Source organism: Heptranchias perlo, chromosome 14, assembly GCF_035084215.1.
Source record: "Heptranchias perlo isolate sHepPer1 chromosome 14, sHepPer1.hap1, whole genome shotgun sequence".
NCBI classification, from domain to species: domain Eukaryota; kingdom Metazoa; phylum Chordata; class Chondrichthyes; order Hexanchiformes; family Hexanchidae; genus Heptranchias; species Heptranchias perlo.
In genome coordinates this window covers 15,939,134-15,958,474 of record NC_090338.1, presented here as the reverse complement: position 1 = coordinate 15,958,474, position 19,341 = coordinate 15,939,134, and the positions used below count along the sequence as shown (strand labels likewise).

The 19,341-nt window shown below is 44.7% G+C and overlaps 1 protein-coding gene across 1 annotated transcript in view; it reads right to left on the bottom strand.

Annotated features, from left to right (window-relative positions):
* Positions 1-16,821: 16,821 nt before the first annotated feature.
* Positions 16,822-19,341, bottom strand: part of LOC137332318 (uncharacterized) — a 73,758-nt gene continuing 71,238 nt past the window's right edge. Inside the window, exons 19-20 of the mRNA XM_067996058.1 lie at positions 17,567-17,610; positions 16,822-17,426 (exon numbers count right to left, since the gene is read on the bottom strand). Coding sequence (XP_067852159.1) covers positions 17,355-17,426; positions 17,567-17,610 — 116 coding nt within the window. The 3' untranslated portion in view covers positions 16,822-17,354. The remainder of the gene's footprint in view (positions 17,427-17,566; positions 17,611-19,341) is intronic.

Sequence of the window (19,341 nt, the reverse complement as noted above, 5' to 3'; positions counted from 1 at the left end):
AATTTAAAGGAGAATTAGCTAATATTATTAAATTGTTTCAACACATAGTCTATTTTATTTAAAACTTCTAATTAAAGTATCTATTAATAATATATTAAAAATCTGATTTTACATATTTTAGGTATGTTGTTTACGGCACTTTTTAATTTACAGTGACAGCATAGGCTCCACACTATGGGAAGGAATTTGAGGCAATAGAGAGGGTTCAGTGCAGATTCGCTGGGATACTGCCTGGTATGCGGAAATACAAATACAAAGAAAAACTTGAAAAATCACGACTGTTTTCATTAGAACAGAGTTGATTATAAGGTAATTTGATAAAATTGTTTAAAGTCATGAAAGGATGGGATAGGGTGGATAGAAACAGACTGTTTTCGAGTGGTTGAGAGGTCTACAACTAAGGAACAAAGATTAAATATAAGAGATTTGGGACAAAGAGCAGGAGAGGTTTGTGAGGCTGTCGACTGTATTGCTGGAGCTAGTGATTGGACACAACAATAACTTGAATTCAGATCGTGCCTTTAACATTGTAAAATGACCTAAGGTGCTTCACAGGAGCATAAGCAGACAAAAATTGACACCAAGACACACATGGACATATTAGGACAAAACGCTTTGTCAAGGAGGTAGGTTTTAAGGAGTGTTTTAAAGGAGAGACTATTCCAACATTTAAGAATCAGTTATATTGGTGTTGAAGGAAATGGACATAAAGGGGTATAGGAACAGGAATTAGGATTCCCGCTTGTGAGAAGGGTAAACACCAACACAGACTGGTTGAGCCAAACGGCCTATTTCCATGTTATAATTGCTATTAATTCTATGTAGAACATAAAGTTGGAATTTGGAGCACTAGTGACACCGAATAATTGACCACACTAATATGTTATACCACAGCTGTGTATAACATGGACGAGACCACTAAGCTACAGCAAAGGTTTTAGGAAGCTGGTATAGTCAGTTGACTGAGTTGGGGCAAGTGGATGCCACATTGATTGAACATAGACTCTGTGGGTTAAGGTCGATCACATTGTGGGAACTATTGGTGTTCAGGTATGAAGTTTCAAAACAGTTTGAAGTTGCCCATTTTAAATTGAGTCACCAAACAGATTTTTGTGATGTAGCATCCTGCCCCTCGCAACAGTGTAGATCAGACATCACTAAATTAAAATTTGTCTCTATTTAAAAACTTACTTCATTAAATCACAAGCTATAAGGAGAAATTACCATCCCAAACGGTACACTTTATTAATTATACATGAGCTTGTTTAAATGTCTTTCTAAGTTACTATCTAGACACTTAGAAAGTAAAATGTTGAACACCAGAGGTTCACAAAGGAGAATCTCAGCACTAAATATTTCCTTGGCAGCTATTTATTATTTTATTTTGAGGAACACATTCCAAATTTGCAACAAGAAATCTTGGTGAGTTTTTTTCCCAAAGGGGACCTACTATTTGTACTTGAATATACAGGTTGCAGCTGTGACCTTGAGCACCTCCATTCACTTACACAGAAGTGAACTCTTTGGATGGGGCTGGATTCCAATCCAGGAATGCCTCAACCAGGAAATGTTAGGAGCAGCTCAGCACAGAGCAGCAGCAAGTTGATAATTTTTCTCAAATTAGGTGCCTTTGGATTGGCATTAGGGCCATATATATGAGTTTTTTTTTTATTCGTTCACGGGATGTGGGCGTCGCTGGCGAGGCCAGCATTTATTGCCCATCCCTAATTGCCCTCGAGAAGGTGGTGGTGAGCCGCCTTCTTGAACCGCTGCAGTCCGTGTGGTGACGGTTCTCCCACAGTGCTGTTAGGAAGGGAGTTCCAGGATTTTGACCCAGCGACAATGAAGGAACGGCGATATATTTCCAAGTCGGGATGGTGTGTGACTTGGAGGGGAACGTGCAGGTGGTGTTGTTCCCACGTGCCTGCTGCTCTTGTCCTTCTAGGTGGTAGAGGTCGCGGGTTTGGGAGGTGCTGTCGAAGAAGCCTTGGCGAGTTGCTGCAGTGCATCCTGTGGATAGTGCACACTGCAGCCACGGTGTGCCGGTGGTGAAGGGAGTGAATGTTCAGGGTGGTGGATGGGATGCCAATCAAGCGGGCTGCTTTATCTTGGATGGTGTCGAGCTTCTTGAGTGTTGTTGGAGCTGCACTCATCCAGGCAAGTGGAGAGTATTTCATCACACTCCTGACTTGTGCCTTGTAGATGGTGGAAAGGCTTTGGGGAGTCAGGAGGTGAGTCACTCGCCGCAGAATACCCAGCCTCTGACCTGCTCTTGTAGCCACAGTATTTATATGGCTGGTCCAGTTAAGTTTCTGGTCAATGGTGACCCCCAGGATGTTGATGGTGGGGGATTCGGCGATGGTAATGCCGTTGAATGTCAGGGGGAGGTGGTTAGACTCTCTCTTGTTGGAGATGGTCATTGCCTGGCACTTATCTGGCGCGAATGTTACTTGCCACTTGTGAGCCCAAGCCTGAATGTTGTCCAGGTCTTGCTGCATGCGGGCTCGGACTGCTTCATTATTTGAGGGGTTGCGAATGGAACTGAACACTGTGCAGTCATCAGCAAACATCCCCATTTCTGACCTTATGATGGAGGGAAGGTCATTGATGAAACAGCTGAAGATGGTTGGGCCTAGGACACTGCCCTGAGGAACTCCTGCAGCAATGTCCTGGGGCTGAGATGATTGGCCTCCAACAACCACTACCATCTTCCTTTGTGCTAGTTAATGAAGCCATTCTGAGATATGTTCGCTGAAGGTGGCAGGGCAGGTTGAGAAAGCGGTTAAAATAGCATACAGGATCCTGGGGTTTATAAATAGAGGCATAGAGTATAAAAGCAAGGAAGTTATGATGAACCTTTATAAAACACTGGTTCAGCCACAACTGGAATATTGTGTCCAATTCTGGGCACCATATTTTAGGAAGGGTGAGCAGGCCTTAGAGAGGGTACAGAAATGATTTACTAGAATGGTTCCAGGGATGAGGGACTTCAGTTATGTGGATAGACTGGAGAAACTGGGGTTATTCTTCTTAGAGCAGAGAAAATTGAGAGGAGATTTGATAGAGGTATTCAAAATCCTGAGGGATCTAGACAGAGTAGATAAAGAGAAACTGCTCCCATTGGCAGAAGGGTCGAGAACCAGAGGAGACAGATTTAAGTTAATTTGCAAAAGAATCAAAGGCGACATGAGGAAAAACTTTTTTACACAGCGATTGGTTATGATCTTGAATGCGCTGCCTGAAAGGGTGGTGGAGGCAGATTCATTCATGGCTTTCAAAAGGGAACTAGATAAGTACTTGAAGGAAAAAAATTTGCAGGGCTATGGGGAAAGGGGGGGTGAGTGGGCTAGCTTGATTGTTCTTGCTGAGAGCCGGCATGGGCTTGACGAGCCAAATGCTCTCCTTCTGTGCTATAACCATTCTATGATTCTAGATGAAGGACAATGATTCACTAAAAATACCTCATCCTTATTTTTTTTTTGTTTTCTGTTTTTAAATATTACTTACCATAGTTTTTTCTGTAATGAAACTACTCTCTTTGTGTTTCTTTCTCCTTTATTAGTGAGTACTGGTAACATGGAACTTTTGTGAGCTTTCCCAATCCTCCAAGGATTACATAGAAACAGTCCATTCGGCCCAACAGGTCCATGCCGGTGATTATGCTCCATACAAGCCTCCTCCCACCCTCCTCCATCTAACTCCATCAACATATTCTTCTATTGAAGAGGCAATGCAGGTCTGAAAACATAATACAGTACTAGAGAGGTAATGCAAAGCTCTTACCTTTTCGAATACTCATTTTAATCACCTTCAACCAATTTTTGTATGATTTCACAGCTTTCACTATTTTCTCTTCCTCGGTTCTTCCAGTTTTTATTTCAAAATGATCAATTTGAGTTGGGCTTCATTCAACTGTTCCCTGATGATTCAGTAGACAAAGTTTTTTTTTAAAATATGAAACCCTAGTAGATCCACTCTGTTGTTGATGATTCTACTCTTCATTCATCAACTTCCATCAGATGGCACACCAGCAAATCACCCAATGTCCATAGTTCCATCCTGATCTCCTTAACTGGACCATCCAAGAGCGGAATACTGCTCTCATATCAAGATGACCACCCAGTTAATAAGGATCAAAGTCTTATGGGACATTCTCAACTGGGCCAAGAGTGGAGAACAAGGAGATTGTCAGCTGGCATCCGGAATTTGTGGCAGAACCTCATTTCACCGGGATTCCCCCTCCCCACTTCTTGCTTGTGGCCATTTTCTGGTGGGGAAGTGGACGATTCCCCTGCGCCCCACCCCACCCCCGCCATGTTAAGGCAGTGGTCTGAAAAACAACCATTCACCACTACTCTCTGCTTTCTGTATCTTAGGCAATTTTGTATCCATGCTATCAGTGCCCCTTTATTCCCACGGGCTTCAATTTTGCTAACAAGTCTATTATGTGGTACTGTAATAATTTCTGGAGCAGGGACATTTGTCTCCCCCACTATTCATTGATTTGTCTTGACACCATACTGGTTATAGAGGTTGTTCAGACTTTATTGTATAAAGTAGTTCAGACTATATTATATTACAGTCCGTTAGAAGTAACTAACAATCGCTTTAACAGTGCAATAATAGATTCATATTACCCGCCTCTCGCGATTGGACAATCGGCATGCCTGGTTCATTGATGGCGATCTTCTCGATAGTTACACAGCATTAGGCCAAAGGCCAGCATTGATCCAATGGATGTGTCTCACTATCTGTTCCTCCTCCGGCTGTGTTTCTGCTGCCTCAAAGCCAGCCTCTTATACTTTACTTTTACCTGAAAAGATGTGCCACTCTGCATGTACTGTTTAACAAATGTCTCACAAATGGTGAGTTAATGATGTGTCAGTTCCTATATCCTGTGAAGATACCCCAATATTCACAGAAGCACAACAAAAGTCAGTCAATTAGGTGATGACCCCCTCCCAAGGTTTATAACTTTCCTGTCTATTCAGCTGCATGATTTAGTTCAAAGAGCCCTTAAGGTTAGAAGGGTCAGAAAAACTTAGAAAGATTAATATCTTTCCATTTCATTAAACTTTTAACCTCTTACTATCAGAGTTCATCTCCTCCTGGATTAGCCTATTCTAAATTCATCATATTTGAGGAATTCTTAAACTCATTATATTCTTACAGTACTTTATCAAACGTCTTTTCAAAGTCCATATGTACAATATCAACCCTCTCCGTTATTTCATCAAAGAACTTAATCAAGTTTGTCAGACACGACTTGCCTTTAACAAATCTGTGTTCGCTGTCATTAATTAACCCATGTTTTTCCAAGTGAAAATTAATTTTGTTTATGTAGTGTTGTTCGACTTTTTGCTGATGAAAATCAGTATTTTTACTGCTTCCAGCAGTTCAGATTCAGAAATGCCTCAGAAAATCCCAGAAGTTGTTTGTGTGCATACACGGATTTTTGCTGATATCAGTTGCTTTCGAAGCTGAGCTTCTGACTCCATATCCTCTTCATACTTCCACTTCTATAACATTGCCTGCCTTCACCTCTGTCTCAGCCCATCTGCTGCCAAAGCCCTTATCCATGCTTTTGTAACCTCCAGACTTGACTAATCCAATGCTCTGCTGGCCGGCCTCTCATCCTCCACCCTCCATATACTTCAGCTCATCCAAAACGTTTCTACCACTATTCTAACATGCACCAAGTCCCACTTACCCACCACTCCTGTGCTGGCTGTTCCACACTGGCTCCCAATCCCCCAATGCCTCTAATTTATAATTTTCACCCTCGTGTTGAAATTCTTTCATGACCTTGCTTGTCCCTATCTCTGCTCCTCCAGCCCTATAACTCTCCAAGAACTCTGCTATCCTCCAAGTCTAGCCTCATCCATTCCCCACTCCCTTCACCCCACCATTGGCAGCCATGCCTTCAGCCGTCTAGGCCCTAAGCTCTGGAATTTCCCCCCAGTAAGCCTCTCCGCCTCTGCGTCTCTCTCTTGTCCTTTAAGACTCTCTTTAAAACCTAACTCTTTGACCAAGCTTTTAATCACCCCACCTCATATCTATTTCTTCAGCTCGGTGTTAAGTTTTGACTGATTATACTTCTGTAACGCAACTTAGGATGTTTTCCTATGTTAACGGTGCTATATAAATGCAAGTTGTTGTTACCGTTGTGAAGAAGATGGACGCTCTCAGAGTACATGGTCAAATATTGGATTTTATCTGGGATGTGTACTCCACCTCCAATGCCCATGTAAAGGTGGATAAGAGACACTGGGCGCTAAATTGGGCCGTGTAGCGTTAGTTGTTTCAGCGCTACACAGCCTCTCTGACATCCATGATGGCGTCTTGGATGCGCACGCACGTTGCAGCGTGATGTGCGCCGGACGCCATCTTGGTATAGGAGTCAACATATGAGCACACATTTTCTCCCCACTTCACATACTTCCAGTGTTCGGTATTTGCGCCACAGCCTGCCAATGCCTGCGGAGCTTCAGTCTGGAGGGTCTCCAGCCACCCAGAGGGTATATATTGGTCCTCCTTTCATCCACCCCTTCCACCAGGGCCTCCAGTGCATCATCGGAGAGGCGTGGAGCCCTCTCTCTTGCCGGTCCTGCTATCCTCATAGCTATTTCTCCTAATAAGCTGTGTACGTACCATTTGAAATGTTTACCTGCATCTTTAAGAGGTGCAGGCTGCTGATGACGTGCGCTGTCCCTGCCCCACTTCCAACTTCCACATTCTCCGTGCAGCCTCTCAGCAGCGTGGGTAGTGTTGGCTGCACCGAGATATCACGGTAAGTAGCAGGCAGCACAAAGTTCGCGTGCTGCCTGCGTAGGGGCCGCCGGGCGCGGGGTGCCAGCGCATCACACTACCCCCGCCCGAAAATGGCCCTTATCGAATTTTTCCTCCACTGAAACTGTCTTTCTCAAAAGAACAGAGAGGCAAAGTTAGCCACTATCACTTATCCTTTTCAATGTCTTCATTGATGGCATTGTAAACTATGGCCTCGGAGTATCAATTCTCAGCAAATCTGAAGTGTGCTCCTTTTCACAGATGATATATATTGTTGGCAGACTCACCTAGGGATCTGGTATGCTCTACACACCAGCATTGGTGGTTTTAAAAGCAGTAGACCCCAAAATTCTGGAAAATTCACCAAAAAATGTCAAAAATCAAAGTTTCCACGCCCCCGGACTCCTCCGAGGAAATAAATTTTGCACCTGCAGCACTCACGTCCCATTTCAGAAATGCACTTTGGCATACGTCAGGTTTTATTCTGTATAATACATATGATAGAATATTCGGAATAGATGCAGCATCAGTCATGACAAATTTGTGTCCCACTGCATTCCCTTTGTAGATATTTCTTCTTGTATGTCATAGGTGTCGGTTTCAGTGAAAAACTAAATTGTGAAATATGATCAGAAATTACTGATAAAGATCCTGAAACCCAGTGTAAAAAAAGAGAATTTAACTTTTTCAGTCACCTTAAATCAGTGGCTCCGGTCAAAGGGCTTTTATTCATAGGCTGATTTTCACTTACACATTGTTTTTTGAGTTGTCAGTTTCTTTGGGACGTATCAGCTTTTTCGAAGCCTCTTGTCAGTTTATACTGGGTTTTGTAGGTTGTCATGTGTGAATCTAGATAGAAATTTAGGTGGCTTTCCTTAAGCCTGCAGAATTTAATTTTATAACTTCAGAATGTACATTAGGAATTGTGTAATTGACATCGAATATTTCTTATAGACGTAGATTTACATGCTGACTGGGTGATTGCAACATAACTACAAAACTAATGAGGAAACTTCTTCATTGCCCACTTCCTCATTTATGTTAACAGGAACTGACAGTTTGAAAGACAAAGTTAACTTCTGAAGTTGCCAAAGATGGAAAGAAGTGATAGATGCCCATCACCAGCACCAACAATACTTACATTTCTACAGCACTGTCAATATAGCAAAACATCCCAAGATGTTTCATGGAGGCATGAAGATAAAAGTATACACTGAGCTAAAGAAGGGGATATTAGGAACCTTGATCAAAATGGTGTATCGGGGTTGTGGGGGTGGGGGTGGTTTGTGTCACTTGAGGAAGTTACAGACGGAGGAAGGGAGAGGCTATGAAGAGATTTAAACCTCAGAACGAGAATTTTAAATTTGAGGTGTTGAGGGACTGAGAGCCAATGTAGATCAATGGGAACAGGGGTGATAAATGAGCAGGACTTGGTATAGGATAGGATACGGGCAGCAGAGCTTTGGATAAGCTGAAGTTTACAGAGGGTGGCGAAGAGAAGGCTGACCAGAGGATTGCAATAATATATAATGTTAACATTTTTGACACTCAGCTAAAATTTGCATCAGTAACAGCAACACAAGACTTAGCGGCTTATGAGAAAACAAACTGTGGTCTGATCTTGGACATTCTAAAACACAAATTGCATAGGTGTGAGTTAGCTACAGGTTCTGACTCAAAAATGGTTTGTTTTGTGGTTAACCACACAGAGCTAAGATATTCATTTTCCACAGAGCCGTAGAGAAATCATGGCCTAGAAATTCCTTTAGGATGTTTTTAATGCGGGAAATAGGTGCAGGGAACAATCCCAGTGCTCGAAGACGGAGGCCCGAGGATCACAAGAAATTGGTCCTCAGGTCTTATCTCAATATTCAGGGCGGGTTGTCGATACCTGTCGCGCCTCCACAGGTAGCTCGCTTGAGGGGAGTCGATTGCGGCCGACAGCGACTGTCGGAAGTACTGTGGAGTTGAGAGGAGCAATCCTGCTCCTCCTGGGTCCAAGAAATGTATAAAATAATATTTCACTTATCTGATCGGTGGCAGCCACTGGCTAGGCTGTATCTATGTCCAAAAACCCTGAACAGAGAAGGCCCAAGGCCTGCTCCGCTCAGGGAAACCCAATTTCTTGTTATGTTCCTAAAACAGGTTTTTTGCACATGCCCCTCATTGGCTTATGCAAAGGACCTGATGCCTTTAAGGCAGCTACATCAGACGCCTGAAAAATGGCCTGATCCAAATTCGAGTCAGACATTTATCAGGCATTCTTGGGGTGCAGGACGTTGCGCTCCCAAATTGGTCCTTTTTGAACCCGTTTTATGCGTGATGTCAAGGTGTTTTATAAATAATTGTAGATGTACCATTTGTTATTGCTACTGATTTCTTAACTACTTTTATTATTAATAAATAATTCAGTAGTTCACAGCTTAAGCCAAGACGTGACAATGTTTATTCTGCTGCTTTCTAAAGTCTAGGAATTCACGAAGGTCTGTGCTGTGTCCAGTAATCGGAAGACCCCTGGGCACAGACTTATTACCAGACACTGTGCATTTAAAGCAGCATTCTGGCTTGTAGGGAGCAAGGGTCCCTTATGTGTGTGTGGTCTTTGACTGAGCATGAGAAGGTAGGAAGAGATCCTTTTATCTCGTGGGTTGTGTCTCACTTAGAAGTTGCAATTTTAAAAATCTGTTTTCGGAAATACAGACAATAGCGTCAGTCTTCCCAGAATTACTATTTGAATAACTGATGAAATATCCCATTGATGTCTGTAAAAACTACGGGGATCAGTGTGTCATGTTTTAGTTGCTGATGCATTGCTTTTGGAGAAACTTGTGCAACATAGTCCACTTAGAGTGTCTCTTAACCTTGCACAATTCTACAAAAAAAAGTGTTGTCTTAACAGAGCTAACTGAGCTTGAGCAGCATTTGGCAGATACTCAAAGACATGGCCGGGGCTTCCCACTTCTGTGCTCACCAGCCCCTGACCTTCTCACCATTAAAGTGAAAGGACAAAGAAAATCACAGGTTGGAGAATGCAAAATCAGAAAAAGCCGGCCGATATCTCTATCGATCCCATATAGAGGGCAGTAACCTGTATCAGCAGCAGAGGTGTTGTGGGCAACATTTATCCCTCAACAAACATCACTCTCACAGATTGGGGGTGGAATTAGACACGGTGGGGACACAAAACAGGCGGTATCGCATCGTTCACCCGTTATACGCCCCGCCCGATAGTCTGTCCCACGGACTTCAATACAATTGAATATCGGGCGTGTTGTATGACTGTTGGCAAATGAGATTCCGCCTGTTTTGTGTCTACATGTCCCTACATTACAACACTGACTACACTTAACTTTGTGGGGTCAGGAGGAAAGTCTGAGCCTCTGCTGCCCCGGCCTCCCCCTTTCCCAACTACAAGGCCCTACCGAAATCAACCACTCGCAACTTACCTCAGTGCCGGCAGGTGGCCTCTGGGCTGTTCAATCTTCACCTGACAGTAGACGGACAACTGCCTCATTTCAGGTGGGCAGCTGGCTGGTGAGATGTAAATGAGGCCTGAAGTTAAAATAGCCTCTGCTTGGGAGGGGAGGGTTTGACATTCGCCCCATCCCTGCCTGTTAGAAACACGCTCCGAGTTAAAATCCCTCGAAGTCCCATGCCTTCAACATGTGTATTTCCCTTTGGTAAGTTTTAAATCCACTGCTGCTTTTCTCTTGCAACAAAAGTGATGCAGTTTAAGTAATGACTGGCCCGTGTCCCACTGCACTTTCAGTCTAACTTCTCATCTTTACATGTCATAAGGCCATTATTTTGAAGCTGTCATCTTGTGTCGGGCTGAGTCAGTTTTTACCAGCCTGTTAGAATTGCATGTACACAGACATAATGGTAAAGACCCAGATTTTGGGAACAAACTCTTTTCAGACATAGCAGTATCATAGGGCCCGATGTTAGCAGGGCTGCGGGTTCTCGGCGGGGGGGCTATCGGGCGCGTGGGTAATGCGCCCGGTGAAATTAGTCAGTTTCCCGCGCGACCGTAGCAGACAATTCACTAATTGGATTCACTTACCTGCTCCTCCAGGTTCCCCACTGCTGATCTGCACGTCGGGCGGGCTGCGCATGCGCAGTACGATCTGTCAGCTGGAGGCGCTCTAGTTAAAGGGGCAGTCCTCCACTGATTGATGCTGCAACAAATAGTAAAAATTACAGCATGGAGCAGCCCAGGGGTAAGGCGGCTCCCAGTTTAATGATGCCTCACCCCAGGTATCAATACATGGGGTGAGGAGGAGGGGGAGGACAGAGATCTTCCTCCCGGCGGGCGGGAGGAAGCGGCCTGCCTCTGCCACCAGGAAGGCCTGGCTCGAGGTGGCAGAGGAGATCACCAGCGCCACCAACATATCGCCCACCTGCATACAGTGCAGGAGGCGCTCCAATGACCTCAGTAGGTCAGCCACAGTGAGTACACATAGTCTTTCCCCTACACTCCGTCTGCCACATCACTGCCCCCACCCCACATCTCCTTCGGCACTGTCAACACTACTCTGTCACATCACCCCTCATACCCACTCAAACTTCATCCTCATCTTACCTTTTTTTTTATTCGTTCATGGGATGTGGGCGTCGCTGGCGAGGCCAGCATTTATTGCCCATCCCTAATTGCCCTCGAGAAGGTGGTGGTGAGCCGCCTTCTTGAACCGCTGCAGTCCGTGTGGTGACGGTTCGCCCACAGTGCTGTTAGGAAGGGAGTTCCAGGATTTTGACCCAGCGACAATGAAGGAACGGCGATATATTTCCAAGTCGGGATGGTGTGTGACTTGGAGGGGAACGTGCAGGTGGTGTTGTTCCCATGTGCCTGCTGCTCTTGTCTTTCTAGGTGGTAGAGGTCGCGGGTTTGGAAGGTGCTGTCAAAGAAGCCTTGGCGAGTTGCTGCAGTGCATCCTGTGGATGGTACACACTGCAGCCACAGTGCGCCGGTGGTGAAGGGAGTGAATGTTTAGGGTGGTGGATGGGGTGCCAATCAAGTGGGCTGCTTTATCTTGGATGGTGTCGAGCTTCTTGAGTGTTTTTGGAGCTGCACTCATCCAAGCAAGTGGAGAGTATTCCATCACACTCCTGACTTGTGCCTTGTCGATGGTGGAAAGGCTTTGGGGAGTCAGGAGGTGAGTCACTCACCGCAGAATACCCAGCCTCTGACTTGCTCTCGTAGCCACAGTGTTTATATGGCTGGTCCAGTTAAGCTTCTGGTCAATGGTGACCCCCAGCATGTTGATGGTGGGGGATTCGGCGATGGTAATGCCGTTGAATGTCAAGGGGAGATGGTTAGACTCTCTCTTGTTGGAGATGGTCATTGCCTGGCACTTATCTGGCGCGAATGTTACTTGCCACTTATGAGCCCAAGCCTGGATGTTGTCCAGGTCTTGCTGCATACGGGCTCGGACTGCTTCATTATTTGAGGGGTTGCGAATGGAACTGACCACTGTGCAGTCATCAGCAAACATCCCCATTTCTGACCTTATGATGGAGGGAAGGTCATTGATGAAGCAGCTGAAGATGGTTGGGCCTAGGACACTGCCCTGAGGAGCTCCTGCAGCAATGTCCTGGGGCTGAGATGATTGGCCTCCAACAACCACTCCCATCTTCCTTTGTGCTAGGTATGACTCCAGCCACTGGAGAGTTTTTCCCCTGATTCCCATTGACTTCAATTTTACTAGGGCTCCTTGGTGCCACACTCGGTCAAATGCTGCCTTGATGTCAAGGGCAGTCACTCTCACCTCACCTCTGGAATTCATCTCTTTTGTCCATGTTTGGACGAAGGTTATAATGAGGTCTGGAGCTGAGTGGTCCTGGCGGAACCCAAACTGAGCATCGGTGAGCAGGTTATTGGTGAGTAAGTGCCGCTTGATAGCACTGTCGACGACACCTTTCATCACTTTGCTGATGATTAAGAGTAGACTGATGGGGCGGTAATTGGCCGGATTGGATTTGTCCTGCTTTTTGTGGACAGGACATACCTGGGCAATTTTCCACATTGTCGGGCAGATGCCTTGTTGTTGTAGCTGTACTGGAGCAGCTTGGCTAGAGTCGCAACTAGTTCTGGAGCACAAATCTTCAGCACTACAGCTGGGATGTTGTCGGGGCCCATAGCCTTTGCTGTATCCAGTGCACTCAGCCTTTTCTTGATATCACGTGGAATGAATCGAATTGGCCGAAGACTGGCTTCCGTGATGGTGGGGATATCGGGAGGAGGCCGAGATGGATCATCCACTCGGAACTTCTGGCTGAAGATGGTTGCAAACTCTTCAGCCTTGTCTTTTGCACTCACGTGCTGGACTTCGCCATCATTGAGGATGGGGATGTTTGCAGAGCCTCCCCTTCCTGTTAGTTGTTTAATTGTCCACCACCTGCACCTACTCACCTCGCCAGTACTCATCCCGCCACTACCACTCAACCCAATCCTCATACAATCTCATGGCTCTATCTCATACTCACCCTCTCGTGCATCTCTCTCACGGTCAGCCTCACCCAACCTGCCACTACCTGTGCTGCAGCCACAGGGCATGCATCACATATGTGTAATAGGAAGCATAAGGCAAACGTGTCGTGAGAATGAAGGGGATGCACAAGGGTGTTTGAGGGTTTCTCATGGGTGTTACTTATATTGAATTTCTGAACAACTCATTACATATTGTATTGGCACCACTACTGCCATGTCTTCGCGAATCCTGTCTGGTTTGTGCAATAATGCCCGCTCCTGAGGATCACTATGAGGAGCCACAACTGATGCCACCCATTGTGTCACTGCAGAGTGGGTGTAGGTGTATTTGCAGGGCTCTTCTGCGCAGACAACTGGGAGACATCAGCGATGTCCCCGGTTGCACCCTCTAAGGATGCGGAGGAGAAGTTGTTGAGGGCAGTGGTGACTTTGACAGCGACAGGTAAGAAGATGTTGCTCGGGCCAGCCAGGTGCAGCTCGGCCTGAAAGAGGCTGCAGATGTCCACGACTGCATGTCGAGTGACTCTGAGCCTCCGTGTGCACTGCTGCTCAGAGAGGTCCAGGAAGCTGAGCCTCGGTCTGTGGACCCTGTGGCGAGGGTAGTGCCCTCTGCGACGCATCTCTGTCTGCGGTATCCCTCCCTCCTGCTGTGCCGGTGGATGTGTCACAGCACTCTGTTTTGGAGCTCCACGTGTCAGAGGTGGACGGCGAGGCTGGTGATGCTGTTCGCCCTCCGAGGAGGTCATGACTGCAGCTACAGCGGCCCCCATCCGCAAGATGTACCTCTGAGGGGGTCCGCAAGGTCGGTACATGTCTCTGGACCCCGGGGTAAGTGTGCAAGTTGGTGAATTTGATTGTCAGGAGGAGGGTGGTGGAGGCCAAACTTTGTCCCAAGTGACAGAGTGGCCTCCTGCAATGGGTGAGGGTCTCCCCCACCCCGACCTGTCAAATGGACCTTTGCAGCTGCCACAGGCTGACAGCTGCAACACGTCCATTTGACCTGGGAGTTTTTCCCCCAGTATGGGAAACAGTCCCACTTTGTTCTAAAATCCCACATAATCCCTTAATCAGGTCAGTTAATGACCTGAAATACCTAAATAAATACTGTCAAGTGGCATCCCGCTGGCTTTAATTGCCTGCGGGATTCGCACCAGCGGGGGCTGCGCGCGCACGCCGGCGCATCCGTGGGGAACCTGGAAGTGGGCGGGATCGAGATGGGATCTGGTTCCGATCCGGAGTCCCCGATTTTCGGGGCCCCCCCCTGCCGAGAACGCACTCGATAGCGGGTGGTATAATTACCCCCATACTATCACAGTATGTTACAGCACAGAAGGTGGCCATTCGGCCCATCGTGCCTGTGCCGCTATTTGAAAGAGCTATCCAAATAGTCCTACTCCCCTGATCTTTCCCCATAGCCCTGTAAAAATGTTTCCCTTCAAGCATTTATCCAATTCCCTTTTGAAAGTTATTATTGCATTTGCTTCCACCACTCTTTCAGGCAGTGCATTCCAGATCATAACTCTGCATAAAAAAATGTTTCCTCATGTTGCCTCTGGCTCGTTTGCCAATTACCTTAAATCTGTGTCCTCTGGTTTCCAATCCTTCTGCCACTGGAAACAGTTTCACCTTATTTACTCTATCAAAACCCTTCATGATTTTGAATACCTCTATCAAATCTCCTCTTCAGCTTCTCTGCTCTAAAGAGAACAATCCCAGCTTCTCCAGTCTCTCCACATAACTGAAGTCCCTCATCCCTGGTACCATTCTAGTAAATCTCTTCTGCACCATCTCTAAAGTTTTGACATCTTTCCTAAAATGTGATGCCCAGAATTGAACACAATACTCTAGCTGAGGCCTAACCAGTGTTTTATAAAGACTTAGCATAACTTCCTTACTTTTGTACTCTATGCCTCTATTAATAAAGCCCAGGATCCCATATGCTTTTTTAACAGCCTTCTCAACTTATCAAGATTTGTGTACATTCACCCCCAGGCCTCTCTGTTCCTGTACCTCCTTTAAAATTGCACCATTTAGTTTATATTACCTCTCCTCATTCTTCCTACCAAAATGTATCAGTCCACATTTCTCGGCTTTAAATTGCATCTGTCATGTGTCTGCCCATTTCACCAGTTTGTCAATGTCCTCAGAAGTCTGTTACTATCCTCCACATTGTTTACTACATTTCAGAGTTTCATATCATCTGCAAACTTTGAAATTATACTCTCTATACCCAAGTCCAGGTCTTTAATATATATCAAAAAGAGCAGTGGTCCTAATACTGACCCCTGGGGAACACCACTGTATTCTTCCCTCCAGAAAAACAACCATTCACCACTACTCTCTGCTTTATGTCCCTAAGCAAATTTTGTAGCCACGCTGCCACTTTCCCTTTAATCCCATGGGCTTTAATTTTGCTTACAAGTCTATTATGTGGTACTCTATCAAATGCCTTTTGAAAGGCCTTCGATAAGGTACCGCATGGTAGACTCATGACTAAAATCACAGCATGTGGAGCCAGAGGACATTTAGCAGAATGGATAGCAAGCAGATTACAAAACAGAAAACAGAGTGTAGGGGTTAAGGGTAGTCACTAAAACTGGCAAAAGGTGGGAAGTGGCGTTCCACAAGGATCAGTGCTGGGACCACTGTTGTTCACTATTTACATAAATGATTTGGACTCGGGAATTGGAAGTATAATTTTAAAATTTGCGGATGACACCAAATTGGCGGGTATAGTAATTACCGAGAAAGACTGCAACAAAGTACAGGAGGATATTAATAAACTTGCAGAATGGGCGTGTAATTAGCAAATGAATTTCAATATAATATGTGGAAGGTATTACATTTTGGTAGAAAGAATAAGAGTCTAAATAGGACAGAGGAGCAGAAGAATCTGGGGGTACTTTTACACAAATCACTAAAAGTAGTGATGCAGGCTAATAAGGCCACACTAAAAGCAAACCAAGCACTGGGGTTCATTTCTAGATGGATAGAATTGAAACGCAGAGAAGTTACATTAAACTTGTACAGAACCTTGGTTAGACCACATTTGGAGCACAGTGAACATTCTGGTCTCCATATTACTGAAATGGTGGAGGCACCGGAGAAAGTGCAAAAAAGATTCATGGAATTATGATTTATCCATCCCTCGTTGTCCTATTTTCACCCAAGATAGGTTTGCTGGAAAATGGGACAAAGAGCGATTGATAAATCACAGGGCACTGTGCTATTTCATCATCTTACACAGGAGTTGACATAATGAAACTCCACCATTAGACCATCACCTAAAGTAGGTCTGGGGAATGGTCTAATGGTGGAGTTGCATTATGCAGAATCCAATATACATTATATAATGCACATCAATACTGTCAATCATTTTCACCCATGGATGTGAGCCTGACTCCAATAGACAATATTCTAGTATTTAAGTAGATGTGTTGATCGGGTTATACCATTTGTTTCTTCTGAAAAGAACTTGGAGCATTACCAAACATGTACACACGAGAGTGTACACAGAGCATGCATGAAGCTGAGTTGTGATTTGGAGTGTTTAATGGGGGAGCACTGAAAAATGGCAGCATAAGATGGAACTGACACTGGTAACCAAGGATAACAGGAGCAGTAGGTGTATCATTGAATGAATTCATTAAATGCTGGTGGTTATTAATGCATGAATTTACCCACATTGACTTCTAATCAGAGACAGAAAAACTCAAGCTTAAGGGATACATTGCACAGTTGAATCATCATTGTTGGTTATTACACTTCTGAGAAATTAATCAACAAAATTATGTGCAACGTTCAATTTATTTTACATAAAGTAGCTGTTTTTTTTACATAGCATTTGCAGAAGCTGTGAAAGGATTGTTGAAACTATATTAAGAGAACCATTTCTATTGCAAGTTATCATTTGTAAGTTATGTTCATATTAGAAAAGCGTGATGCAATGATTATGTTACATCAGAGCAGCTACACAGGAAGACAGCTAAATATCGATTCTCAGGTAATGATATCAATTTCCCAAAATGTTATATTCCACATATCTAACTCCAAGCTCTTCCTGTCTATCCTCTGCAGCTCATTTATATTTTGCTTGTGCTATTTGTGCATAGATAACAGATGAATCATCTTCCTTTGAAGGAGTCAGGTTCTGCAAGAGAGAAATTAACCATTTATAATAATGTGAACTATTACTGCATCTCTTTACATCAGATAACAACTTTACAGATTTGTTGCGGATATTAATATTGTAGGACGTGTGATTTCACCAATATGAATCTATATACTTACAGTATCTGAAGATTGTTGATTGCCTTGTGTACCATGTCTGGACCCTGTGATAATTGCAAACACCACAATTAAAGGATAACATTGACAGATCAGACTGACTAAAAACTTGATTAAATGGCATACAAATGTCATCAATTTACTGCATTTCATCGTACAGCCAATGGTTCGGCAAGACATTGATTGACAGTGAACCCAGTTTTCATCTGTATAACCCAGATCCACACTAAGCACTGCATTTACACAGGGAGCCATTGGGACGGTCATAAATGAACAAAACTCCTGACACAACTCTGCAGAGTTTGAGAATTTCATTGCCTTTTCAGCTTCAGGCACATGTTTTTATATAGAAAGCATAGAAATTACAGCACAGCAAGAGGCCATTTGGTTCATTCAAACTGGGCCGGTGTTAACTGTTCAACTGCAGCTTCCTATTCTAATCCCACTAATCTTTTATACGACTCATGTATTTTTAGATGATTATAGTTTACAATTTATGCTCTATTAGATGTCGGGGTTGATCCTCCTGGCCCCTCCTTGCCCGGGTGCTGTACAGGTGGAGCAGACTCAAAATGGGATCTGCCTGTCCAGGCCTCAGGGTGCCTTAATTTAACTGGCCAGGTCATTAGCATGGTCTGATTAAACCCTGGTTACAGGCCCACTTCCTAGAAGAGCTGTTCCCTGGGAAACAGACAGAAAAAGAACCACAGCTGCAGGCCTGAGAAGACCAGAAACTGTGGGACGGACCACCGGTCTCGGGGCCTGTTGACCAGCGGTCAGTGGCTTAGTTCACGCTTTCTTGCCTGAAGATTGTTGGGAGATTGCAAGAGATAATGAACACTTACCTTTACGGCCTTGCTTGCCTATCCGTCTGGTCCCCTCAGACCCGAGGGGCTCCCAGGCACAAGGCCCACTGTCAGCTTGTTCAGGTGCTGTTGGAAGTAATTGCTCTTCGAATGAAACCACAGCAATGGGAGGCTGGAGAAAGTGGGAAATGCTCCTCCGGCCTTATTTCCACTGAAGCATGGGGGCAACGTAAAAGGAGTAGAGGTCCCATATTACAGATCACCACCCCTTTTTCCTACCATTAAGGCCAAGGAAATAAGTGTTTCCTAGCTACTGATAGGAAAATCAGCTTTACTTATATCAACTTGGGAAGAATTGTAATAGTGCCTTTCACATCCTCAGGGCATTTCAAAGCAAATTAAACACTTTTGTAGTTTAGTTACTGTTTTAGGCAAAGCGCCTCCAACAATACAACACTCCCTGAGCCTAGATTGTAGCAAGTAGGGTGTGAACCCATGACCTTCTCTCTCAGAGGTGGCAGTGCTACCCGAGCCAAGCTGGCACTCAGAAGGCTGAAACAAGTTTCTTTCTACACCATGTGTGAAAACTTAAATTTGGGTGTGATATGATTGAAGAATATCAGATGTTTTCCTCTTACTATGGTTCCATATTGATGATAACTTCAATCTTTAGTTCAAGATAATCACAATAAAGTGGTTTTCTATCACATCACATTTTTTCAGAAGTTGTTCCAATTGGAAAGATGATACTGATTCTATCAATAAAATATGCAATGTTGCCAATAGTTACCATGTTTTATTGTGTGTGCAGGAAGTTGCACTGGTCATAGGGGTCTTGCACCATTTCAGTATTTTTATGTTTGTCCTCAGGATATGGATGACCTGGTCAGGGCCACATTTATTGCCCGCCCCTAGTTATCCTAAGAAGGTAGTGGATGTTCTTCTTGAAGCAATTGTACACTTCAGAGAGCA